This window comes from Helianthus annuus, chromosome 4, assembly GCF_002127325.2.
Source record: "Helianthus annuus cultivar XRQ/B chromosome 4, HanXRQr2.0-SUNRISE, whole genome shotgun sequence".
Classification (NCBI taxonomy): Eukaryota; Viridiplantae; Streptophyta; class Magnoliopsida; order Asterales; family Asteraceae; genus Helianthus; species Helianthus annuus.
This window is the reverse complement of record NC_035436.2, coordinates 8,254,016-8,281,679: the sequence shown is the minus strand read 5'-3', so window position 1 is coordinate 8,281,679 and position 27,664 is coordinate 8,254,016. Positions and strand designations below refer to the sequence as shown.

The following is a 27,664-nucleotide window of genomic DNA, read 5'->3' as shown; positions in this document are numbered from 1 at the left end:
TCGTGAAAAGACACGTCTCTTGGATGTGTGGTTGTGATTAAACCTTGAAGAGTCACGTTGTTTCTTGTCCATTCGTTTCAACCGGTGCGTCTCCTTTCCTTTTCCCTTGTACCGATCGGAGTTGAAGTGAGGGAAGGGACATACCCTTTCGGTTAATGATGGTAGTTACCATCTTTGTCTTTGTCAATTTTGGTCCTCGTAGTTCATAACCGCTATATAATAATCTATTCTAACTAAGTATGATGTTAAGAGATTAACCGGGTTTTCATTCACCCCCCTAATCTCGAACATCCATAAATTGCTTCAAATCTTGAATCCCGAGCAGTTCCCTCATTGTAGCAAACTTGATCCTTGCTAGTGCCTTTGTTAGTATATCTGCTCGTTGTAGTTCTCCGCTTATGTGTTCCACAGTGATATCTTCGTTTTCCACACATTCTCTTATGAAGTGATAGCGTGTGTCAATGTGCTTGCTTCTTCCATGAAAGACTGGATTTCTCATGAGTGCTATTGCTGAAACATTATCTACTCTGAGTGTTATCTTTTCTTCCTTCCATCCTATGATTTCACTTAACAATCTTTTAAGCCATAGTGCTTGACATGCTGCTGCAGTGGCTGCCATGAATTCTGATTCGCATGATGATAGTGCCACTGTCTGTTGCTTCTGTGTACACCAGGTTATAGGTGATTCTCCAAAGTAGAATACCAGACCAGTTGTTCCTTTTCCTTTGTCTGTATTAACTCCAAAACTACTATCACTATAACCTGTGATCTTACATCCTCCTTGTCTTTTGTAGATGATTCCATGCTCTTTAGTTCCTTTGATGTAACGTAGTATTTGCTTTACTGCTTTCAGGTGTTGTTCCTTTGGTTCTTGCATGAATCTACTAAGCAGACTGACTGGGTAACATAGATCTGGTCTTGTATGCAATAAGTACCTGAGAGAACCTATCAGGCTTCTGTAATGTGTTGCATCTACTAGATCTCCTTCTTCAGTCTTTGTTAATTGAGTTCCTGGAGTCATGGGAGTCTTTGTGTCATTGCAGGATAACATATCGGCGTCTTTGAGTATCTTATTGATATATCATGTCTGCTTGATGCCTATCTCACCCCCTGTTTGAATTACTTCTATTCCCAGATAGTATGCTAGTAATCCTAGATCGCTCATATCAAATTTGTTCTTCATCTGAGATTTGAAGATGTCTATCTCCTTTTTTTGATGTTCCAGTGACTATCAAGTCATCAACGTAGACTCCAACTATTAGTGTAGAAGCTTCACTTGTCCTTGTATAGATTGCGTTCTCTAAAGTGCACTTCTTAAAGTTAAGTGACTTTAGGGTTTGATCTAACTTCGTGTTCCAAGCTCTTGGTGCTTGTCTCAATCCATACAGTGCTTTTGATAGTCTGTAAACCTTTCCTTCATTTCCTGGCTTTACAAATCCTTCTGGTTGTGATACGTAGACTTACTCCTTGAGGTCTCCGTGCAAGAATGCAGATTTCACATCTAGATGATGTACCTCCCAACCTTGATATGCTGCTAAAGCCAACATTAGTCGTACTGTCTCCATACATGCTACTGGTGCAAAGACTTCGTCAAAGTCTATTCCGTGTTGCTGAACGTATCCTTTTGCAACCAGTCTTGCCTTGTGTCTGACTATGTTTCCGTTTGCATCTTTCTTAGTCTTGAATACCCACTTTAATCCTATTGCCTCGTGATCTCTTGGCAACTCCGTCAAACTCCAAGTGGTATTCTTGTTTATTGAGTCTAACTCAGCCTTCATTGCTTCAATCCATTTTCTGTCACTAGATGCTTCCTTGTAATTCCTTGGTTCTTCTTCAGCAAGTAATAATTCATGTGGATGTATTTGAATTTCTTCTGTTTCTTCATATAATTCTTCGAGACTTCTCAGCTTTACTGGAGTGTCACTAATACTTTCTGATGTACTTTCAGAGGTGGATGGACCTCCACTTGATAAACTGCTTGAACTTCCTGCTGAGTTCTGATTGTATGAATGTGCTGGCGGGGTTACATAGGAGTCTTGTTCTTCTGTCTGATCTACTCCTGAATCATCATGTTGTGGCCCGCTACTGCCAGGACTTGGTTCATTTTCTTCTAATTCTGGTGGTATGTCATCTTCTTGAATGACAAAGTTTGTCCATTCGGGATTCCCTGAATCTACCGTCTCCATATAACTATTCCAGTTCCATGGTTGACCTTCCATGAACTTTACATCTCTACTGACACATATCTTGTTTTGTGCTGGATCATATAATCTGTATGCCTTTGATCCTTCTTCTATTCCAAGGTATTGTTTTTTGCTGGATCATATAATTTGTATGCCTTTGATCCTTCTTCTATTCCAAGGTAAACCATAGGTGCACTTCTGTCATCTAACTTCTTTTGTTGAAGTGGTAGTACCTTAGCGTAAGCAGTGCAGCCAAAAACCTTCAAGTGTTCTAAATTTGGCTTCCTTCCTTTCAATGCTTCATATGGTGTCTTGTTTACCAGGGCTTTTGTTGGAACCCTGTTTAGTACGTATATCGTGTGTCGTATTGCTTCACCCCAAAAATTCTGTGGCGTGTTCATTGCCTTTAGCATACTGCGAGTAGTGGATAACATCGTCCTGTTTCGCCTTTCTACTACTCCATTTTGCTGTGGGGAATATGGTGCTGTAAGCTGTCTTGCTATGCCGTTGGTTTTGCAATACTTGTTGAATTCAGCCGATGTGAATTCACCTCCTCTATCCGTCCTTAGCATTTTTAACTTGGTCTGCGCTTCCTTTTCCACCTTTTCTTTGAACTCCTTAAATGTTTCGAATGCTTAATCCTTGGAAGTTAGTAAATATGCCCACATGTAGCGAGTATAATCGTCTACAAGTAAGAATATATACTTCTTCCCAGCATGTGTTGGTGGGGATATAGGACCACACAAATCTCCATAGACTAAGTCCAGAGGTTTTAATGATCTGAACTTTGCCTGATTTGTAAATGGTGCCCTACTATGCTTTCCTAATAAGCATGCGTCACAGATTTGACTGGCATGATTTATTTGAGGAATTCCATGTACCAAGTTCTTACGAGTCATTTCCTTAATAGCATCAAAGTGTAAATGGCCTAACCTTGCGTGCCATAACCATGCTATGTCTTCAGTCTTTGATAGTAGGCAGATTGGTTTTCCAGTCTTCAGTTTGACTTTGTACAGCCTGTTCTTCAGTCTCTTGACTCGCATTAGTAGCTTTCTATTTCGATCTCGGATAGTAAGTAGATCTCCGTCCATAACCACTTTGCAACCGATTTCTGTAAGTTGTCCGAGGCTCAATATGTTGCTTTTCAGACTTGGAATGTAGTATACTTGTGAAACAATCTTTTGTTCTTGGTTCAGACATTCCAGTAGTATTGAACCTTTGCCTTTAATATCTACGTGTGACCCATCACCGAATCGTACTTGCCCTGTCACCGTTTCATCTAATTCTTTGAAGTGACTTCGCACTCCTGTCATGTGGTTGCTGGCCTCGTTGTCTAAGTACCATAGATTTTTATCTTCTGAGGCGTAACTTGTTGGTTTTATACGTTCCTCGTTTAGCAGAGCCCTTTCTTGAACAACATTTTCTTCTTGTATTGCCATTAGCAGTACGGGTGCTTCGTCTTCCTCGACGAGGTTTGAATGTTCTTGTACTTCGTCTTTCTCAGAACAGTCCTTCTTGAAGTGTCCAAACTTCTGACACTTAAAGCATTGGATCTTACTCAGGTCGGTTCTTGCAAACTTTCTCCAATTTCTAGAACTTCCATTTCTAGGTCTAGATGTAGATCCTTCGTTTTTGGGACTTTGCCTATTTCCGTTGTTTCGCCAATTTCCACGCGTTTGGTTAAATCTACCACGACCGCGGTTTCCAGATTGCCTTCCTCTGGTGTTATCATTATGTGTGAACATAAGCCTATCTTGGCTTTCTCCTTGATTTCCTTTCTTTAACCTGAGCCGTTCTTCATATGTCTTTAATCTTCCGACTGCTTCTTCTAGAGTCATAGTTTCTAGATCGGAGTATTGTTCCATGGAGGCAACGATTTGAGTAAACTTATCCGGTACGCCATTTAGAAGTTTGCGTACTAGAGTCGGTTGACTCAATGTCGTTCCTACTTCAGTTGCCCGGTAACGATACTATTAATCTTTGCGGTAAACGAATCAATAGTGTCGTCATCCCTCATTTTCAACAATTCAAATTCTGATAATAGCGTGTGCATACGCGCCTTTTGTACCCGATCAACACCAATGTGTCTAACCTTTAGATTATCCCAAATTTCCTTTGCAGTTTTACAACTTGCAACTTGTAATACAACATCTTCTGGTATTGCTTGAAACAGATATGCAATTGCAGACTTATCTTTCTTGGTGTCTACCGTTGCATTTTCTGCCGGTTCAGTCGTTTCCCACAAACCATTCGCTTCAAGAATCGTCTTGATACGAATAGCCCAAACCGTATAGTTTGTTGGTTTCAGAATCGGACACTGAAACTGGGAAAGAGAATTTCCTTCTTTCTGTATAATAATTGGATTTTGTCCGGGTGTTCTTGACATATCTTCCTGCCGAACAATCTTCACTTCTAATAAACTTTTATTTTCTTGGTTTCAATAGATCTCATAAACCCCGATTACCCGAATCGTGTAACAATCAAACAACCAAAACAATCTAATTCGCACTAAACCCCGGAATCAAAAAAAACCCTAGATTCCTAACCCTTCGGTTCAACCGATTATACTAGAACCGAAAATAAAAAAATTCTGAAACGAACTTTTGCGAATTAAAACGAAAATGAAACCTGATCGCGAATTCCCTGCGATGCCTTGCGATTCCCACGCTTAGAGCCTGATGCTCTGATACCAATTTGTTAGCCCGAATTGGATCTTGATCTCTAGAATGAGCGTGATTAAACAAACTTGCATAAACAATAACTTGAATGTATGTAACAATCGAATGAGAGTATGTAGTGATCACAAATGAAACATTCTATCCTATTTATAGTTTTCTACGGGTACGAGTGAAGAGTTGTGTCTCTTCGTGAAAAGACACGTCTCTTGGATGTGTGGTTGTGATTAAACCTTGAAGAGTCACGTTGTTTCCTGTCCATTCGTTTCAACCAGTGCGTCTCCTTTCCTTTTCCCTTGTACCGATCGGAGTTGAAGTGAGGGAAGGGACATACCCTTTCGGTTAATGATGGTAGTTACCATCTTTGTCTTTGTCAATTTTGGTCCTCGTAGTTCATAACCGCTATATAATAATCTATTCTAACTAAGTATGATGTTAAGAGATTAACCGGGTTTTCAATTATCTATATCTTAAGAATGAATGTCGGTCGAATTTACGATTTTGGTCCTTTGCTTTTTTACGGTTTAAGCCTTCTACAACTGTTTGTTTCTTTTCATCAGTCCCTCATGCGGTGCCGTTGCTCTCCTTTGCCACGTCTATTTCACTATATACATGTCCCATAGAAAGAGAGGATACCACTTACTTCACCGACATCTGTAACTTTTTTGATCTCCGCTGATGCTTCACCAAACGAGATGGGGGAAGGTGTACCATCAATTGCAACGAGTGTAATCGGTAGGGGCATTACAAGTAGGTTTTCTTGGCGCCATCTCTGCCTCCTGATGTTATTGCGCTATTATCTTCACTGCTCCTCTACTTAATCTCTGCAACTATTTCATCCATCAATCTTTGTTTTTCACGGCTTTATCTTGTTGTCATTGTTCAAAACCCTAAAATTGCAGGTCAATTCTCGATCACATACATGATTTAACGTTGTTGTGCTTTGTGATTTTCGTTATTTGATTTGTATTACTAGCTATGATCGTGTTTTCATTTATGTACTTGTATTTTATTTGTAAACGTGAATGATATGTTATTTCCAGGTTTGTTAGGGTTCAGGTTAGGTAGTTTGTATTCTATACAACGATGTTAGATTATTGATTTACACGGTCAAAAATTTTCATGAAACCATTGTTGGTATTCAGAGGTGGTTTGACACAAGAACGGAAAGAAAATGATAACTAATCAGCACACTTTATTGATCATTAAACTGGAAATACATGCAGAACTGAAAGGGGATTTTTCATTAGTGCAATTGCGCCTTCATTGTCGACCAACAGTTTCACACATTGAGGCTCTTTTCCAATCATTTCACCAACGAGATTCCTTAGCCATAAGGCTTGGCACGCAGCGGTTGTAGCAGCCATAAACTCCGCTTCACATGAGGATAGTGCCACTGTACGTTGCTTTCGAGAAGAGCACGTAACCATATTGTTTGACAAATAGAATACGGTACCCGTCGTTCCTCTTCGGTCTTCAATATCGGTGCCAAAACTGCTATCACTATATCCGACCAGTGTTTCATCTCCCCCGGATTGGTACTTCAACCCACTATTAATTGTACCCTTGATATACCGAATTATGTGCTTTACGGCTGTGAGATGTGACTCTTTAGGGACTTCCATGAAGCGACTCACTACTCCTACCGAGTAGCTAAGGTCAGGTCGCGTGTGCAACAAATATCGAAGACTCCCTACGAGCCTTCGGTAGTGAGTTGGGTCAACTTCTGTGCCTCTCCTTCTTTGGTCATCTGCAACTTGTTTTCCATTGGGTACTGAACCGCGTTACAATCAACCATTCCTGCCAATTTCAGAATTTTCTTTGCATATGACGACTGTTTGAGGATTACTCCTTCACTACTTTGTTGCACCTCAATGCCCAAGTAGTAAGACAATAAGCCAAGATCACTCATGTCAAATATTGTTTTCATCCTTTCCTTGAACTTATCAACATCAGCTTTATTTGACCCTGTTACGATTATGTCGTCAACATACACACCAACAATTAATATTGAACCTGACCTGTTCATTGTATATACTGCTTGCTCATGGATACACTTCTTAAAACCAAGTTCTTTCAACGTCTTATCCAACTTCGAATTCCATGCTCTCGGTGCTTGTCTCAACCCGTATAAGGCTTTGTGAAGCTTGTACACCAATTGTTCCTTTCCTTTAACTTTGAAACCATCTGGCTGGACTACGTAAACTTCTTCTTGGAGATCACCATTTAAAAACGCCGACTTGACATCCAAATGATGAACAAGCCAACCCTTTGTTGCGGCCATTGCAATGATTAACCGGACCGTTTCCATCCTTGCTACGGGCGCGAAAGCATCTTCAAAATCGACACCTTTAAGTTGAACGTAGCCTTTCGCCACCAACCGAGCTTTATGCTTCGTTACGTTCCCGTGTGCATCCTTTTTTAACTTGTAAACCCACTTTAACCCTATCGCCTTTTGGTTGGGAGGCAACTGGGTTAAACTCTAAGTCTGGTTTTTCTCTATTGAATCTAGCTCAGCTTGCATTTCCTTCATCCAACTTTCTTCGCTTGATGCTTCTTTATAAGAACTTGGTTCATCATTTAGTAACAACAACTCATCCCGTTCATACATATCTTGGACCTCGTGTTCATTCATTGCTGTTGTTTCTTCATACACTTCGTCAACCGATCTGAATCCTTGAAATGGCGAGTCATCGTATGAAGCTGGGGAGGCTTCATATGACCTGCTGCTGCTCGAGTTATCTTGTATAGGGCTGGTTGTTTGAGATGTACCTGCAACATGCATAGGACTAGATAAAATATTAGAATTTTCAGTTGTGGGAGTGCTGGGGTCCCACTGAGAATTGCCGCCAATATTATTATTATTCCCATGCTCCATCTTGTCTCCATCAACCTGTGCATAGTACCAACTTGAAAAAGTTTTGTCCTCTGGTGACCAAGACTTCTCATACTTCCAATTCCACTGTTTGTTTTCATAGAAAACAACATCTCTTGAAACCACCACCTTTTGTTCCCTTGGATTAAACAATCTAAATGCTTTACTTCCTGGTTCCCTTCCTAAATAAATCAAAGGTTGACTTCTATCTTCAAGCTTCTGAAATCGCCCAGTTAGCTTCATAGCATACCCAACACACCCAAATACTTTTAGATATTTTTGGCTTGGCTTTTTCCTCATCCAAGCCTCATATGGAGTCTTGTTTTTCACTGCCTTCGTCACTATTCTGTTGACTAAATAAACCGCATGGCATACTGCTTCACCCCACAATGGTTCAGGCACATTCATTGACTTTAGCATGGACCGCGTCATTCCGAGAACTGTTCTGTTCCTACGCTCCACAACACCGTTTTGTTGTGGGGTATAGGGAGCCGTTGTTTGTCTTTTGATACCCGTTTGGTTACAAAAAATCTATAAAAACATGTGGGTTAAACTCCCCTCCGCGATCCGTTCTTAACGTCTTGATCTTATATTTACTTTCTTTCTCGACCTGTTTCTTGAAAAACTTGAATTTTCAAATGCTTCATTCTTTGTTTTTAACAAATATACCCACATATAACGGCTAAAATCATCAACTATCAAAAGAAAATACCGGTTACCTCCCCATGTTTGTGGCGTTATCGGACCGCAAAGGTCAGCATGCAATAGCTCCAATGGCTTCGTTGCTCTCCATTTTGCTTCTTTTGGGAAACTTTTTCGAGTTTGTTTAGCGACGAGACAGGCTTCACACAATTGTTCGGGATGCGAGATGCATGGCAATCCTCTCACTAGTCCCTTCTTTGCCATTGTTTCTATAGCATGAAAATTAGCATGGCCTAGCCTTGCATGCCATGCCCATGCTTCCTCATCTAGACTAGCTTTCAAACAGATTGGTTTGGCAAGTTTTAAAACTATTTTGTATAATCTGTTTGGTGATCTTTGGATCCTCATCACAAGTCTTTTGTGGCTATCAAACACCCTTAGAAACTCATCATGCATCCACACATCATACCCATTTTCTGTTAATTGACCAGGCTCAAAATGTTGCTAGTTAATGACGGTATATAATACACATCGGGAACTAGCAATTGATCACCATTTTTACAACTAAACATAAGTGAACCTTTACCTCGAATCTCGACCTTTGATCCATCTCCGAACCGAACTTGACCCGTTACAGCTTCATTCAATTCTGCAAATGCGTCTTTCTTTCCCGTCATGTGATTACTTGCTCCATTATCAAGATACCACATATCTTCGTTTGACCCGTTTCGTCTCTCGTGCAACTTCGGAAAAACCTTTTCCTCATTTAACAAGACCATTTTTTGGGCTTCCTCACCACAGACACATAGTAGCAAGGTGGGTTCGTCTTCGGTTTCTCTTGTTAAATGCACTTCTGGATCTTGCTTCTTCTCATTCTTGCATTCGGAGGAATAGTGACCATATTTGTTACATTCGAAACATTTTACGTGACTCTTGTCACGTGGTTTGCGATACGTTCTATTCCCTTCGTGATAAAACTTGTCTCCATTACGACCACCCCGGCCTCTACCGGAACCACGACCACCTCGTGACCCGCTTCTACCACCTCTGTCATCATCTGTATGCCCACGACCACGCCCGAAACAGTGTTTATTAAACCCTCTGTTGTTTGATACCCCTTCCGCCTTCGTAAAGAGTAACGAACTTTCACCGGTAGAGCTCCCTTGTCGAAGTTTTAATCGATCCTCATAGGCTTTTAACCGACCTATGGCTTCTTCGAATGGCATCTTTTCGACATCTGAATATTGTTCCATTGAGGCCACCAATTGAATGTACTTATCCGTGACGGTATCAAGCAACTTCCTTACCAATTCTTCGTCCCCTAAAACGGCACCCACACTGTTGTACTTCGAGATCATACCGGATAACTTTCCGGCATAATCATCAATGGACTCTCCGTCTTTCATTCGCATTGACTCGAACTCACTTTTAAGCGTATGCAAGCGAGCCTTTTGAACCCGTTCTGCTCCGACAAACCTTGTCTTCAATGATTCCCACACTTCTTTGGCTGTTTTCTTTTTTGCAACTTGCAATAGGATCTCCTCCGGTATTGCTTGAAAGATGAAGGCTCGGGCCGTCTTGCTCTTTTTCTCATCCACAACCACACCGGCTTGTGGTTCTATGGATTCCCATAACCCTTGGGCATCCATAATGGCCTCCATCTTGATCGCCCATGTTGTGTAGTTTGAAGAGGTAAGGGTAGGACATTGAAACGGGAAAGGATTTTCTTTTGGGGGATTCGAAGAAGTGGAAGCAACAACATTCATGGTTTGAGATCGGACTATTTTGGGCATAAAAAATTGGATCAAGAACACAAGCTCTGATACCAAGTGTTGGTATTCAGAGGTGGTTTGACACAAGAACAGAAAGAAAATGATAACTAATCAGCACACTTTATTGATCATTAAACTGGAAATACATGCAGAACTGAAAGGTAAATAGAATGATTATTTTCGACAAATGGAACCGGAATTATTAACCTACTGGTGCTGCATTAAATAGTCAAAAATAAAACTAAGTGTGCGATATTATTGGATCTTCATTTACCAACGTAAACGTAAACATTACCGTTGGTCCTTCTTTCTCGGTCAACTCTGACTTCTTCAATATGTCATTGCATTTCTCATCTACAATTCTTTACATATGTTAATAAAACCTTATTGTTTTCAATCTAAATTTTAGATACAAAAGTTTAATTTATGATAAAGTGATTTAATACGGTCTTGAAATCTGCTTGCTTCGATGATCAACATGCATCTTCTTTCACTTACCAATCGAGGATTTGAGACCGACTGATTTTCGCGCTCACAACTGCAACCACTTTTCAAGTTCCACAAAAAATGGTAAGAACTAAACATAATTTCGTATTTTAAGAGTTGAACCTTATTTAATATTGTAGTTTGATAGTCATATAAAGTGTTGTGTGTGCGGTCTCATGTGCTTTGTATTCTACTTGAATTTAAGTAACAGTGAACCGCGCGCGAGGAATTGCTTATTTCTATGTATTACAAACGTTTGCTCATGCATACTAATTATAGAGTATGTATACAAAGGAAATAGAGTTTTAAGGTTCTCATTCCTATTCTTTCCATTTCGTTTGTTTGATTTCCGAATGGTTCTTTCTTTCTCTCTCTTTGATTTAGCTTGAGTCTATATTACTTACATATTAACAGCGAAAATATGATCTTGTCTTTACACAATTTTTTTTATTTTGGGAAAAAATTCTACCATTTATTATTATGTACTGAGCTCTTTAATAGTAGCCTTATTAATTTTTTTTAACGTGTGTAAAAGCGAGATCAAAATGTGTTGAGCAAACATATCATATTTTTGGGGACAGGAACCAACTAGTGAAGGGATTCCACGAGTGAGCTGCCATACCACTCCCTTAAAGATATGTGAGATAATTGTCAAACTAAATTACATCATTTATAATGCGACTTAGTTTCCAAATCAAATCTTGCACATGGCATTTGCATTTGTTGGTTTAATCTCTTTAGTTTTTAATCACATGAACTATTGTCACCGGCTATAGGTGGCAAAATGCAAGTGCTATAACACCCACTACTCTTAATGTTCCCCAACACAGTTTACAATACTTCATATAGCTAAATTGAATGCCTTCGTGTAGGTTTGGGCTAGGTTGAGGTTTTTTTGTTTGTTGGCGGGTACTTTGCTTTCACTTAGCAGTCGTTGAGCATGCAACCGTGGTAGATTTATTCCCATTGTTAGAAGATAGGATATTCCGTATCTTGGCTGAGCATCCCAGATTGTCAGAGCAGTTGTGGTAGGTTTATTATCTTTCTTTGTATGTAATTTAGCTATATTTCACTCTACTCGTGTACAACATATAACTTTTTAATGTGATCTTCATACGATTAGGTGTGGTGTATCACCTGGTATGGTCATGTGATTCATTTTCCTTTCACAGTATAATACGTTATGGTTGTACGGTATATATTTGATTTACTTTACGTGTTGATTCAACCGAAATGCTTATATAGGTTACATCGAGTTCAAACAGATACGCCGAAACGTACATTTTCTTATGGTTAAGGCATCACGTAATGCTTGAACTAATCTATTCAGCGATTGCGATGTACTCGCGCTGCAACGCGCTGTGGTCGTATTGCTAGTTAAATCCTAGAAGAGATGCTCGATGCAACAATCAGGTCAAAAGGAGTGCTATGTGTTCGAAAACCAAACTATTAATATATTATTTATTCTTATTTTCATGTTAATATATTATTATTATTATTATTTTCATTATTAAAAAAATTATTATATCGATTTTATTACATAATTTGTAAATCAAATTGTCAGAATTGGTACCAACATTTTATCACTCAAACGACCATTGATTTGCTTCGTGAATAAGGTATCTTCTTTTCAATAACTATCTCCGCAATCACCAAATCCATAACATATCAAGTATATCCATTAGCTTTTTTGAAGACATAACTTTTTTTATTCTTTGGTATTTAAAATTAGATTTATTCAACCCGTATAATACACGAGGTTTTTTTTTTTAAGATATATCTTTTTTTAGAGTTATAAATGTTATTTTAGTCCATCAGGTTTGGGTCATTTTGTCAGTTAAGTCCAAAGGTTTCATTTTTCGTTTGTGGGTCCAAAAGGTTTCACCATTGCCATTCTAGTCCACTGGGTTAACTTCATCCATTTTTTCTGTTAATGAGAAGGACAATTCGGTCATTTTATATGTAATATTGTTAACTAGAAGGTCAATTCAGCCATATAAAATGACCGAATTGCCTTTCTCGTTAACAGAAATAATGGATTAAGTTTAACCCAGTGAACTAAAATGGGAACACTGAAAATCTTTTTCGACCCACAGACGAAAATGAAACCTTTGGACTAAACTGACAAAATATACCAAACCACAAGGACTAAAATGACATTTAACTCTTTTTTTATTATTTACTATAGAGATTTACAATTATTCAACCCGTGTAATACACATAGTTTTTAAAGATATAATTTTTTATTATTGGGTATGTAAGATTAGATTTTATTCAAGTGTATAACACATACAATACACAGGTTTTTTTTTTAAATATAACTTTTAATTATTTAATATACAAAATTACATTTATCCAACCCGTGTAATATATATGACTTTTTAAAAATATAACTTTTTTATTATTTCGTATATAAAATTACATTTATTTAACTCGTACAATACATAGGGTTCTTAAAGATATAACTTTTTTTATTATTTAGTATGTAAACTTACATTTATTCAATTCGTGTAATCACTGCAAAGAATTTTCGCAATAGCGGTGAAAATTCGCCGCTAATGAACCGTCGCTAATACCTGCCATGTCACTACTTATAGTAGATGTCGCCGCTAATTCTTTTAACTTTTTAGCGACGACTTCTGTGGTCGCTAAAGCCATCCATGACACACGTCAACAAATATCATCAGCGACGACAAATGTCGCCGCTAAAAGTCAAAAAATTCTTTTTTTCCTTGCTTAATCCCAGTTTTTGCAAAATTACCGTAACCTGCTGTTTCTTTTAGTTTTCCACAGGCAAACAATACTTCAAGCAACACCAAGTTTTAAACATAAACCTACAACAAAAGTATTTTGATTGGTTAAGTTAAAGTTTTGAAAGCCCTAAATTTAATACAAATACATCATTCTCCCTCCTCGTCTGTGTCATATTCGTTGCCTTTTCTTGATTCCTTCTTATCCATAGCTTGGTAGAATCGTTCCATAAATCTCGGGTCTTCAAACAATCTTCGTTAATATCTTTTTGGCTACATAATGTGTAAGGGGAACCTTGTTGCCTTTAGGAGGTGAAGATTGCAAAAACTCGAGAAGCTCATCAAATGAACGGTTAGTCCATTTGTTCTTCGTCTCACATATGCATAAGCTTTGAAATAAAGTCAAGAGATATGAAGACAAGTAATTCTTTACTTTCTCCTTTTACAAAGATTATAATTCTATAAATACGCCACCGGTCCTTCATCTTAAAAAACAAGTGATTCTTTACTTTCTCCTTTTACAAAGATTATAATTCTATAAATACGTCACCAATCCTTCATCTTAAAAAACAAGTAATTCTTTACTTTCTCCTTTTACAAAGATTATAATTCTATAAATACGCCACCGGTCTTTCATCTTAAAAAACAAGTAATTCTTTACTTTCTCCTTTTACAAAGATTATAATTCTATAAATACGCCACCGGTCCTTCTCTTAAAAAACAAGTAATTCTTTACTTTCTCCTTTTACAAAGATTATAATTCTATAAATACGCCACCGGTCCTTCATCTTAAAAACAAGTAATTCTTTACTTTCTCCCTTTACAAAGATTATAATTCTATAAATACGTCACCGGTCATTCATCATTCATTCATCATTTCTCACCTCAGAGTTTTAGGTTCCAAGTTCCAACACTTTTCACCTTCTTCCCTTCCTGTCTTTATCCTCATAATATCTATCTGGTCATCGATTCCCATTTCTCCCTCATAAGAATCATGGCGTCTTTTGTTACCTCTTATGGCATTGAGTCTGAACCTGCCACTTCCTCCTCTGTACCCGTCACTTCCTCCTCCGTACAAGGGCCACACCCGTTCCGTCTCATCGAACTTTCAGAGATTCGCAAAGCAACAGAAAACTTTGATGAATCATTAGTAATCGGGAAGGGAGGTTTCGGGAAGGTTTACAAAGGTAACATGATCAATGGAGAAAGTCTTCTTGTTGTTGCGATTAAACGTTTGGATTCCGAGTCACGTCAAGGGGCAGCAGAATTTGAAACGGAAGTTAAAATGCTTTCTACATTGCGCCACCGTAATATTGTGTCCTTGATTGGTTGTTGTATTCATGAACAAGAGAAAATACTTGTGTATGAATACATGTCCAAAGGATCACTTTATGATCATCTCCATAAACGTGGTACCTCTCTTTCTTGGCCTAGGCGACTCAACATATGCCTAGATGCAGGCCGTGGGTTATCATACTTGCACAATCATGTCGCAGTCGACTATGGTGTTATACATAGAGATTTCAAGAGAGAAAATATTTTATTACATGAAAGCTGGACTGCAAAGGTTTCCGATTTTGGGTTGTCAAAAGCATGCCCGACGAACATGCTATCTGATTATGTTAGTGAAAGTGGCAAAGGGACTTTTGGGTATATGGATCCCAATATTTTCCGTTCTGGAAAAATTACAAGGAAGTCCGATGTATTTGCTTTTGGGGTGCTGTTGCTGGAAGTGTTGTGTAGGAGGCGTGCAGTGAGTAAGAATCTTGGTGAGCAGGAACCACAGGGTTTGGTGGCATGGTTCCACTGCAAAGTCGAAAGTAACAAATGTTTTTTGTTGTTAGTGATATTTAACTCTTGGCATGGTTCCACAACAAATGTTTTGTTATACGGGTGATCATCTGTTGTAGCTAAAAGATCCTCTAAAGGGGACACACTGCAAAGTCGAAACTAACATCTCTCTGCTGAACGGAAGTTCTGACCTGAGATCCCTCAGTTCTCGCATTCCCTAAATTATATACAGACATCATTTTAGTACAATTTCCTGTAAATCTGAAGCTTGAAATTCTGGATACGGGAGTATATTCAAGAGGTGGGACACATAAATGAGCTAAGTTCATAAAACATCTAAATCGTATCCTGAATAGATTGAAAATTGTGTGAAAATTTAAGAGGACAATTATATCGTCAATCGAGGTGAATCATTTAGAACTTAAAATGATTAAAGCTTAACGGTGCTAGTGACTTGTCTCATGAACTGATATGATCCTCTTACAAAAACTCACAAAAATATTATCTGTATATATTTGTTTACTGCATTTTTAAAAACAAAAATCCAAAAAGATTTTTCAGAGTGTTTTAGCATAAATTTTTTAAAAGTCAAAAAGATTTTCGACAGCTGATATTGAAGAAATGATATTCAAAATTCGAAGTGCTAAACATGATGAACAGGTTTGGGAAATTTTGTTGAAAATGTTTTGAATGACATATATAAATGGTTTGAAAGATTGTATATTTGGTTAATCAAGGTCATTCATTTGAACTTGATGTAACTAATATATGTGTTAATGATATCTACCAGGAAGTTTAATGTTATAAATTTGTGAAACTTATGTTGAGGTAGAGAATGTGTAGGTTAAACAGGTTTTGAACTTCATTATTCCCACGGAAGCTAATTCTCAAAGCTTGAACCAGAAAAAGACCTCAGATCCCAGCATACCGAGAGGGGGAGTCTGTGAAAGGGGGAGTCTGGATCAACATCCAAAGGGAAGATTGAAGATGGAGCTAGAAAAAGTTTTTGAACCTGTAAAGACTGAGTTGTTACAATGAGGAGACAAAGTTGAGAAGAGACAAAGACTAAAGACTTGATGCCGAAGACTTTGTCAACATCCAAGGGGGAGTCTGTTGGTGCACGAAATGTCTGCTGACTTCGTCTTATCAAGTCTTATGTCTAGATAGGTTAAATGGGTGCATAAACGAGATTAAATTAGAGTTTGTATAGGTTTTAGGTATCCTGGCCGTTTGAAAGGTCCTGACCGTTTGAAGCATGTTTGTTTGAAGCGTGACCGTTTGAACAAGATGTGTCTTGTTCAAACGGACAGCATGAGTCTATAAATAGATAGTTCAGTTCAAACGGTCAGTAGAACTGGTGTGTGTGTTTGTGAGTCGAGGTGCTGCTGGATTTTCATCCGAATCATTGTAAAGATTCGTAATCAGTAATAGAAAGAGAAATTGAAGGAACAAGCTGTTTTTGACTTGGTTTACTTTGATTCCGCCTCTGTAAACTGAGATGAACTACTTCTACTGACGGTTAAGGTCACCGGAACGGTCCAACAATAACTATATTACAATGAAAAAGGGTTTGTAAATCAAAATTTTCACCTCATTGCCGGCCCGTTATTTAAGAAAAAGTAATTCTAATTTATTTTATATTTTTACATTATATTTAAAAGTATCATTTTTATTATAATAAATAATTTAGTTATCAAATATCTAGAGTAAAAGAGTAAGTCTCAATTAAAAAAATATGTATGTATAAGTTAATTAGAATTAAAATATTAAAAAAAGGATGTGACATGGCCAGGGGCGGACCTATGTGGACACAAGGGGGAGCGCCTGCTACCGCTTGGCGGGGGAAAATTTGACGTTTTTAGTATAAATTTTGGAAAAATTTGACGTTTTTTTGATTTCGTTACTGCTTTTCTTATAAAACGTTCCTGCTTGGCGTGAATCCTAGATCCGTCACTCGACATGGCACAGTTGTAAAGACAATCTTAAAAGACATGTGATCGAAAATGATGTTGAACGTGTTAATCAATATCATAGATCAACATCTTTTCTAGTCACTAGTGGTAGAGATGAATGCATATATTTAGATAATAATGCGTCGGACTAAGAACCCTCAATATTATTATAGCATTAACAAGTTGAAACATGGCATGTTATTTTGTGTTGAACCATTGAGATTTTATAATAATTAGAAGGTGGTACAAATGTTAGGCCCATCATGTGAATGGTTTTGATTAAAGTTGTGTACTTAATGTTCTCCATGCTTCATCATCTTAAATGTGGTTGTAACAAAATCAACAAAAGGTAGAGAGATTTTTGTTAAACTATAATATTGGATAAGTGGCGAAGCTAGCCCATTAACTTAGAGATATTAAAAAAAAAAAACAATTTTATCGTGTAATCATACAATAATAATAAAAAACCAATAATAATTAAAGTAAAACTAATACCTAACAGATTTGTTCTCTAACTTTCATAACTTGATATGGTTCCATCACATCTTCGTCTTTTATTTTATCAAAATTTTCTTTTTCGACCACACAAACCATAGCATTATTCAAATATTCCGGGCCTATTCGAGATTATTTTTTAGATTGTGATTTCATCTTCACTTTAAGGAATCAACCTTCAACTTCAAAGAATTCAAGTATCTAGTTTAACAAGAAAACTAGAAAACTAGAAAACTGTAACCTTTTTTTTTAAATTTAACTTATCTAAACACTAAACCCTAACAAATCTACAAACAACAATAATATATAAACAATAACAACAAACAAAAAATAAAAGGATAAGAACCACTCACTAAACAGGCAGGTCAACCGTCGGTTAACGGAGCAGCAACAGGGACGTTGGGGCGATCGTAATTCGCTGTGACGTTCTGTTTCCAACTTTGTCGCCCTTACACAAAAGGATATTTTATTGTTTTGGCGCTTGGGCTAAGTTTATCAATTAGGCATCTTTCATTTATATTATTCTTAATTTGAGTTAACTCTATTATTTAGGCTTAATTATTATACAAGTTTGGTGTTGTAAAATGTTTGGGTTTATAAAGTTTGAAATTTTAATAAACTAAAGTATGCTATTTTTAGGGGTGTCCACGTATTTGTTCAGGTGTATTCTTTATATCAAACCAAAAAAAGAATAAATAATTTACACTACGAAGACGAGGTTGAGCCGTAGTCCGTGCTACACCTCATTACACTATACCTCTGCCCCTATTAAGTCCCCCCCGTAATGGGGCGTTTTTTTTTAAAAAAATTGAAAAAAAAACGCCGGAAAACGCCCGCACACCCACTACAGGCGGCGTTTCCGGGCGTTATTTTTGAAAAAAATTCACTCCGGCGTGATTTTAAAAACGCTGAAATTGGGAAATGGTTGCGAGATTCGACCGTTTGGCAACGGTCAAAAGTTATATTTTTTTTTTAATTCTAAATTTTACCCACTATATATATATCAACCCTTTTTCTCCAATTTTTTATAAAATTTCTCCTACTTTCTCTCCCACTCTCTTCTATTACTTTATAAAAAACATCCACTTTCTCCTATTTTTTTTACAAGCATGCATCCATACCGACCCCCGTTTGGTGGCCCCGCTAGACCCACGAACCCGAACAAGACCCAACCGCAAACCCTGTACAACCTACAAGACATGGACCCGGGCTTTTTAAGTTACGCGGCTTACTTGAGTGGCGCCCCTCCGTTTGTTCCTCCCACCTACGGCTATGGTCAAGCCGGCGGGTTGCAACCGTCACAACCCGAACCCGAATCCGAACCCGATGTCGAGGTCGTGCCGGAGTCGCAACCCGAACCGGTGCAAGACAAATCGAAACGCGGCAGAAGGTTGCATAAGAAGAAGGAAAAGGATGAAACTCGACGTACAAAAACAACCATTAAATGGACGAAGGACGAGGAATACACGTTGACTCGGGCGTGGCTCGATATTTCGGAGGACGAAGATACCGGTAAGTTATTATTTTTTTATTTTTTTTATTCTGTTTTTTTTTTCTGTTTTTTTATATTTTTAATTTCAACTTATATTTTTATTTTTTTTTTAATTTGTAGCAAACTTTCAAACGGGCCCCGTTTTTTGGGATAGGGTGCGTGCACTCTTTTTTAGCTCGTGGGGTCAAGGCGAACATCGGGACAAGGATTCAATTTCTAGCAAATGGACCGACATCAACAACAAGTGTCACGCGTTTCAAGAAGTTTACCAACGTAACTACGATAATCGCCCGAGCGGTGAATGTGACGTCGGGGTTTTAACAAAGACTTTGGAGGAGTTCGATAGGACGAAAAGCCCTTTCACGTACTATTAGTGTTGGGAGCTACTACGAAAAAGTCCAAAGTGAGCGCTAGTTAATCCAATGACGTCAAGTAGTAGACGCCGGGCTAAAAGGTCAAAAACATCATTGTCACGTGTGCATTAGTTTTTGGTAACTTTTTTTCACGGTGTTTTATGATTTCACAAATTTTCACTACCCAATACCCATTAAAATAATAACTAATATATAACAAAAATTAAACTTGAAAAAAGAAAAGTGGAAAGTGGGGTGAGGTGGAATTGTTTGATTGGTGCATACAATTAATTCCCAACAATAAACCAATGGATGGTGGTCCATTGGCAAAAATAAAGCTTTTAAACGCCTAGGTTTAAAAGAGAGAGGTATTAGATTTACGCCCCATAGACAATAGGCTTAAAAGAAATTCGTCGTTCAACAAAAAAAGCCCAACAATAAAGTGGAAGTTGCAGACACGGTAGGCGTGTAGCATTCACGCTTTTTATTATTCACTGGGCTTTCACACCCCTTGCATTGGTGTAGCAGCGTTAAACAACCCATGTGGCAAAGAGGCATGAGTCCATAGTCGACAACCTTATTTTCGGTTTAATTAAAAAAACATGAGTAAATTAGTGTTTCAGGGTTTTTTTGGAAGAGAGATCTTGAGTTTAAGTCTAAAAAAACATGAGCATAGAAATACTCCATCCAGCTAATGTTTAGGGGAATTGGCCTGTAATAATCCCACCTAGACCTTATTGACCATTAATAATCCCACCTCAGAATATTCCCCCCACCAGTCCCATCTTTCACGTATTTTTCCTAAAATGGTCCCCCGTTAAAAATTTTTAACGGAGTTAAGCTTTTTTCCAAATTACAAACAGATTTTTTAGGGCTTTTAATTAGAACGATGATATGAGTCCATTGATGTAAAACTTACTTCGAAATGGTGCTGCAAGTGACTTGATTTTGGTTAATTGAAAATTTAAACACCAGAATTGAAGCGCCGTTTTCATCGTTTGGAGCATCGTTTCGAGGCAAGTTTTACATCAACGGACTCGTATCGTCGTTCTAATCGAAAGCCCTAAAAAATCTGTTTGTAATTTGGAAAAAAACTTAACTCCGTTAAGATTTTTTAACGGGGGACCATTGTAGGAAAAATAGGTAAAAGGTGGGACTGGTGGGGGGAATATTCTGAGGTGGGATTATTAATGGCCAATGAGGTCTAGGTGGGATTATTACAGGCTAATTTCCCTAATGTTTATTTCCTTATTTCTATTCACAAAACAAATAGGAAAAATTCAGAATAAGGTCAAACACATGTTTCCTTTTTCGTCAGTTTTTTTAGAGCGAACACCATGTCATTTCGAAACCTTTAGATAACCCACCCAACGGTAAGGATGATCCTCTGCACAAGTTGTTTTTTTTCCTTCTTTCTCAACTATAGAGATCCCAACCAAGGGATAAGATCTGTCAAAATTTTGTGTTAGTTTTTATCATTTTAGGTTCGATTGTCAACCATGGCCGTTCCAACGTTTTTGTAGACCCTAAGCGGACTACGAAGTGGAGGCCCGTTTGCAAAACATATAGAGATTAATAGAAAAATTAGCTGCTAAATTTAACCTACGTTTAGTAATTAGCCCTAATTTTGCCCAGAAATTCTCCTCCAATCCCGACAGACCCGACGCCATGAGTGGTTACCGTTACTGATAGCCGATAACCTAGAAAATCGAAAAAGCAGGTTGCGATAAGAGGTAGGAACGATGACTACGACTCAATTTTAGGGATTTTTGGCGCTGGTTCACGTAATTCGGATGAGGTCGAGTGGTAAATGGTTGCTATAGACTGTAGTTATGTCTGTGGTTTAATTTCGAAACTGGGTCTTGAATTTTGGTCTTTTTTCCTAAACAATTTTTATCTGTCTAACTTTATTAAAAAAAACATGGTTTGGTTTTGCTTTTTATTCCAGCCTGATAGATATATAATATATAAAGCTTTACTAAAAATTGGAGGCCCTTGATTTTTGTTGGCCCTATTGGTAAGCCTAAGAGGCCGGCCCTGTTGTCAACCATACTTTGATATATGATTTAGTTTTATCATGAATCCGCTAACTTATGAAAGGCAAGATATTGCACCAATAAAAACAAGAACAAGAACAATGGCTTTTCAGCAAGTTTAGAACATATTTTTCTTGACCATTTTAAAACAACAATGTCAATCTATATCTCTAATAAAAGAAACCATTGGGGAACATGTGTCACCCTGTGGTTTCACCTTAGATACATTTTACCGCCTAAATTAAAGATTTCTAAACACGCTTTTCACACACGTTCTATTACTCCCAAACCCTAATTCCAAAATCAGTAGCACCCTTCAATCTCTTCTGCGTCGCTCGTTTAGAGTTTCTCCTAGAAATCGCATTGTCTCGTCCACTCCATCTTCCTATTTTGTTCGACCCAACCTTCTAATCGACGGATTTAAGGTAAGATTGATCTCATATTTGACATTGTTTAGTTGATTCGCTTGACAATGCATTTGAGAACAAGGATTAAAACTAGGGCGCGTAATGTTTGATTTGAATGTTTAATATGTGTAATATCACCCATGATTATGAATCTCTAGCACCAAGATCTTCCATTCCCATCCTCATCTCTCATCAGGTAACTTAATGTGTGTATCTTCCATTCCATACCCTTCTAGATGCTTTCCATACACTTTCAATTAACCCATAAATAAAGGGATTTCCAAAGACGTATCCCATACAATAACTGTATATAAATATCCTTATTGAAGATTTGAACTGTTATGTAAAAGATGTAGTTTTCTGTTGATGATTACAAATAAGAGAGTACAAAGTAGATATAGGCAAACTAACTCCAATGCCACATCACCTAACTAACTGCCACATCATCTAACTAACTCAACTAACACAAACAAACATAACCGAATATACACTATACACTAATACGCCCCCTCAAGCTAAACGTGGATCATCCACGTGAAGCTTGGATCTCAACACATCAAAACGATCATGAGCTAACCCCTTAGTCAGCAAATCAGCAATCTGATCCGTGGTGGAAACATATCGAACTCGTAAAACCTCTGATAATACCAAGTCAGAATAAAATGTAAATCAATCTCTAAGTGTTTCATACGCTGATGAAACACAGGATTCGCCGCAAGATATGTGGCCCCAAGATTGTCACACCACAAAGTCGGTGGAGAAGGTAAATCAATATGCAACTCATGTAACAAGGACAGAATCCATCGAATCTCAGCAGCTGTATGAGCCATCGCACGATACTCTGCCTCAGTACTAGATCGAGCCACAGTGTGTTGTTTCTTGGAACTCCAACTAACAAGATTGGGTCCAAGAAAAACACAATACCCAGTAGTTGACCTACGATCATCAGGGCAACCTGCCCAATCAGCATCAGAATAAGCATGAATGTCAAGTCTAGCAGATCGACGTATACACAATCCAAAAGAGCTCGTGCCTCTAAGATACCGTAAGATCCTCTTGACCGCTACCCAATGTCGGTCAGTAGGAGTCTGTAGAAACTGAGAAACTTTACTGACCGCATATGCTATCTCTGGGCGAGTCAAGACTAAATACTGTAAAGCCCCAACAGTACTCCGATACAAAGATGGATCGGACAATGGAATACCAGTGTAACGAGAAAGCTGACGTCCAGAAGCAACAGGAGTAGGCAAAGGACGACACTCAGAAAGACCCGTACGATGAAGTAGATCAAGTAGATATCGCTGCTGAGAAAGATGTAAAATATCATCGGTGAAAGTAGCCTGAACCCCCAAAAAATAAGATAACTCCCCTAAGTCTTTGAGTGCAAACTGTGAATGTAATCGCACAATCAAAGTAGTAACAAATGTAGGAGAACTCCCAGTGATAATAATATCATCCACATAGATCAACACATAGCAAACAGTAGCATCAACTCTATATACGAAAAGAGATGTATCTGAGATGCACTGCGTAAAACCACTAGCAGTAAGAGCGGAACAAAGCTTGGAAAACCAAGCCCGAGGTGCCTGCTTCAGGCCATATAAGGCCTTCTGCAGAAGACAAACATGATCTGACCTAGTGGAATCAACAAAACCAGGTGGCTGAGACATGTACACCGTCTCAGATAAGTCACCATGCAGAAAAGCATTGTTGACATCCACCTGTCGGATAGACCATCCTCGAGAGAAAGCAAGTGAGAGGACAAGCCGAATAGTAGTAGGTTTGACTACTGGACTAAAAGTCTCAGTATAGTCAATACCCTCAGTCTGATGAAAACCCTTGGCGACAAGTCGGGCTTTATATCGGCTAACAGACCCATCTGAATGACGCTTAATCATGTAAACCCACTTGCAACCAACAATGTTGGCATCAATAGGTGTCGGAACCAGACACCACGTCTGGTTGGCAGATAAAGCATCCATCTCAACACGCATCGCATCCCACCAAACAGAAAAACGCTGAGCCTGATGAAAAGTGGATGGCTCAGTAGTGGGAACTGTGGAAGCATGAAAAACAACATGATCGGGAAACTGTCGAGGATGTCGAGGATGTCGAGTATGATCACGAGATCGAGTAACCATAGGATGACGAGTAGAAGTAGAAGAAGGAGGTGGTGGAGGAGGAGGTGGAGGAGGAGGAGGAGGGGGAGGAGGAGAAGAAGAAGATGATGAAGGAGAAGAAGAAGGAGAAGTATAGGACGGAGGAGGAACAAAAAATAACGGAAAAGAATCAGAAACAGGAGGAGAAGAAGCAGATGAACTGCCAGGAATATCAAAAATCTCCTCATGAAAAACAACATGACGAGAGGTATATGTACGATCAGTAAGAGGATCAAAACAAAGATAACCACTGTGACTAGGAGCATATCCAATGAAAATACAAGGAGTAGATTTGGGTGAAAGTTTATCCAGTCGAATATCACCAAGAAAAGGATAACACAAACACCCAAATGTGCGAAGAGAGGAATAATCTGGCAGGGAGCCAAATACAACCTCATATGGAGAGGAATGATGAAGAACCGGTGTGGGTAACCGGTTTATAAGATAGGAAGCAGTAGCGAAGGCGTCATACCAAAATCGCTTTGGTAGACGAGCATGAAATAACAAAGCACGAGCAACCTCAGACAAATGTCTATTCTTGCGCTCAGCCACCCCATTGTGTTGGGGTGTATAAGGGCAAGAAATACGATAAGAGATACCAGCCTCTGAAAGATATCGAGACATATCACCACGAGTGAGCTCAGGCGCACCATCACACTGAAGACTCAAAATAGAACAAGAAAATAACTTTTCGACAAAAGAACGAAAATGTCGAAAAGCATCAATGGCCTGTGAACGACACGTCAATGGATTCATCCATGTAAATCTACTATAATCATCAATGAATGTAATGAAATATCGATAACCCGAACGAGACATAACTGGTGCTGGTCCCCAAATATCACAATGAATAATGTGTAATGGATCAAGAGAATGTGATACAATCGTAGTAAAAGGTAATCGAGTAGATTTAGAAGTACTACAAGCATTACAAACATTATTCATTGTTTTAGTTTTCAAAGGTAAAAATGAAAGTCTAGATGAAACGGCATCGGATGGATGGCCCAATCTAGAGTGCCAAATCTCTCGAGATGCGGAGAAAGTGGCAGAGAGTGAGTAGAGCTGATGAGGACTAGCACGCATGTGGTGGAGGACCTGTCCCGTGAGTGTCTGAAAAGACAATCCAAAGTGAGAATATATAACAGCAATCGGGTGATCTATAACAAGTTGTGTGATGGAAAGTAGGTTCTTGGCAAGGCCAGGAACCACTAAAACATACCGAAGTAATAGAGTGCAAGTGGATAAACGAAGTAAGGCAAAACCAATATGAGATATAGTTAAGGGAGTACCATCACCAATGACAACACGCTCAGATCCCGTGTAGGGTGTAGCATCAAAAACCATAGACGGATCGGAAGTCATATGAGCGGATGCACCGGAGTCGGGAAGCCAAGACTCAACTTGTTGACACGCGCTCGAAAGATTGGCATGAAACCCATAATGAGATCCACCATTATTAGTATTTTGTTTTCCAGCCCATTGCTGGAAATGACCAGGTCCAAAACCAGGCCCAGCAGTATAATCAGGCCCAACAGTAGATCCATGTGAGACATGTGAAACAGCAGGCCCAACAGTAAGCCCAACAGTGGGTCCAGCCCCTAAAATACCCTGTCCAGCGTTGTTTAAACCCGATCCATTTCCGGTTAAACCCGATCCATTTCCAATAATACCCGATCCATTTCCAAATAAACCACCAAATTCACTCCCATTACCAAACATATGTCCAGAACCCCCAAATTCATTACTGGTTCCAACATTAGGATTCATCATGTTTGAAGAAAAATTAGGGTTCCATATCGAACTTACATGATTACCAGTACCATATTCAGCAAGATTAGCCTGAAACCGATCACCTACTCTTGCACCACCGCGAAATCCACCGCGAAATCCACCACGAAAATTACCTCGAAATCCTCCCGAACGACCTCTAAATCCTCCACGAACACCACTGTTATTTCTACTGTGTGAAGGATTTGAATAGCGAAAGTAACAGTTTGTTGCTAGATGTCTATATTTCGAACAGATCTGACACTGTGTTTGTGTAGATCCAGAACCAGAACCACTGGATACAGATTCAGATCGATGAGGAGGACCAGATACACTAACATTCATGGCCGTAAGAGGAACGGTATGAATACTTTGTCTTTGCTTCATTCTTGCTTCATATGTAAGCAATTTTGATCTCAACAAGGCATAATTTGATTTATCATTTGAGTTTTCAATATTTGTCACAAAACTTTCAAATTCAGGATTAAGACCTTGTAGAATTTGTAACACAAACATGTCATCACTTATCGGATTGCCAATTGCATTCAACACATCAACAATTTCTTTAGCACTATTCAAATAGTCAACAACTGACTTTGATTCTTGTTTTAACAGGTGAAATTGAGTCATGTACCAGGACTGTTTAGCATAAACTTGTTGAAAAAATGACTCATCAATGGATTTCCAGAGAGCAGAAGCTGATGTGGCATTCCTAGCAATGTGCATAAGCGAAGGTGAAAGAGTAGCTGTGATTAAAGCCATTACATATCCATCTGATTTCATCCACTGCTCATAAGTTGTAGAATTTGCATCAGGAACAGATGTATCAGCATTCAGGTATTGAAGAAGACCTAAAGTCTTCAAAACTGTTGTTTTTTGATGTCTCTAGTTGAGAAAATTCTGATCATCAAGTTTTATTGACAGGAAACTAGTGATATTAGGTAAAGTGTTGCTCGAACTTGAAGATTCTCATGTAGACATGAAAGTATGATCTTAGAAGAGAGAACAGTGATCGGAGAAAAGATGATTTGAAGAAACACTGATTATCAGAGAGGAGATGATAACCAGAGATTAGGGCTGGCATATCGGGTCAACCCGATCTGTTAAGACACGAACACGATAAGACACAAACACGAAACCTGTAAACACGAACACGACACGAAATCTTATCGTGTCAGATTTTCCAAACACGAACACGAACCTGTTAATAAACAGGTTACACGAAATGACCTGTTAAGACAAGAAAATGTCACCAACATCATATGACCTGTTTAGGACACAAACACGACCTGTTAAGACCCGAACACGACCTGTTAAGACACGAAATGATCTATTATTCCATATTTGAAAGGGAAATTGGCCTGTAATAATCCCACCTAGACCTTATTGGCCATTAATAATCCCACCTCAGAATATTCCCCCCACCAGTCCCACCTTTCACCTATTTTTCCTACAATGGTCCCCCGTTAAAAAAACTTAACGGGGTTAAGCTTTTTTCCAAATTGCATACAAACTTTTTAGGGCTTTCGATTAGAACGACGATACGAGTCCATTGATGTAAAACTTGCCTCGAAACGATGCTCCAAACGATGAAAACGACGCTTCAATTCGGGTGTTTAATTTTTCAATTAACCAAAATCAAGTCACTTGGAGCATCATTTCGAAGTAAGTTTTACATCAATGGACTCGTATCATCTTTCTGATCAAAAGCCCTAAAAAATCTGTTTATAATTTGGAAAAAAGCTTAACTCCGTTAAGTTTTTTTAACGGGGGACCATTGTAGGAAAAATAGGTGAAAGGTGGGACTGGTGGGGGGAATATTCTGAGGT

General features: G+C 38.5%; 3 protein-coding genes across 3 annotated transcripts; 2 read left to right on the top strand and 1 right to left on the bottom strand.

Moving 5' to 3' along the window:
- Positions 1–277: 277 nt before the first annotated feature.
- On the bottom strand, positions 278–1,021 carry LOC118491418 (secreted RxLR effector protein 161-like). The gene has a single exon (XM_035989192.1). It carries the CDS (start codon positions 1,019–1,021, stop codon positions 278–280), a length of 744 nt encoding a protein of 247 aa, XP_035845085.1.
- Positions 1,022–14,377: 13,356 nt separating this feature from the next.
- Positions 14,378–15,280, top strand: LOC110932873 (probable receptor-like protein kinase At5g38990). Its single transcript, XM_022176125.1, has one exon. The coding sequence runs from the start codon at positions 14,378–14,380 to the stop codon at positions 15,278–15,280; it is 903 nt and encodes a 300-aa protein (XP_022031817.1).
- Positions 15,281–18,730: 3,450 nt separating this feature from the next.
- Positions 18,731–19,487, top strand: LOC118491417 (glutathione S-transferase T3-like). Its single transcript, XM_035989191.1, has 3 exons — positions 18,731–18,909; positions 19,009–19,133; positions 19,234–19,487. The coding sequence occupies exons 1-3, from the start codon at positions 18,731–18,733 to the stop codon at positions 19,485–19,487; spliced, it is 558 nt and encodes a 185-aa protein (XP_035845084.1).
- The last annotated feature ends 8,177 nt before the right edge of the window (positions 19,488–27,664 follow it).

Excerpts from the sequence above, each read along its gene's own strand:
- LOC118491418 (XM_035989192.1), bottom strand. The coding sequence starts at position 1,021 with ATGACTCCAGGAACTCAATTAACAAAGACTGAAGAAGGAGATCTAGTA.
- LOC110932873 (XM_022176125.1), top strand. The coding sequence starts at position 14,378 with ATGGCGTCTTTTGTTACCTCTTATGGCATTGAGTCTGAACCTGCCACT.
- LOC118491417 (XM_035989191.1), top strand. The coding sequence starts at position 18,731 with ATGCATCCATACCGACCCCCGTTTGGTGGCCCCGCTAGACCCACGAAC. Across the intron at positions 18,910-19,008 it reads GGCTATGGTCAAGCCGGCGG|AAGGTTGCATAAGAAGAAGG; the intron begins GTTGCAACCGTC and ends GAAACGCGGCAG. Across the intron at positions 19,134-19,233 it reads TTCGGAGGACGAAGATACCG|CAAACTTTCAAACGGGCCCC; the intron begins GTAAGTTATTAT and ends TTTAATTTGTAG.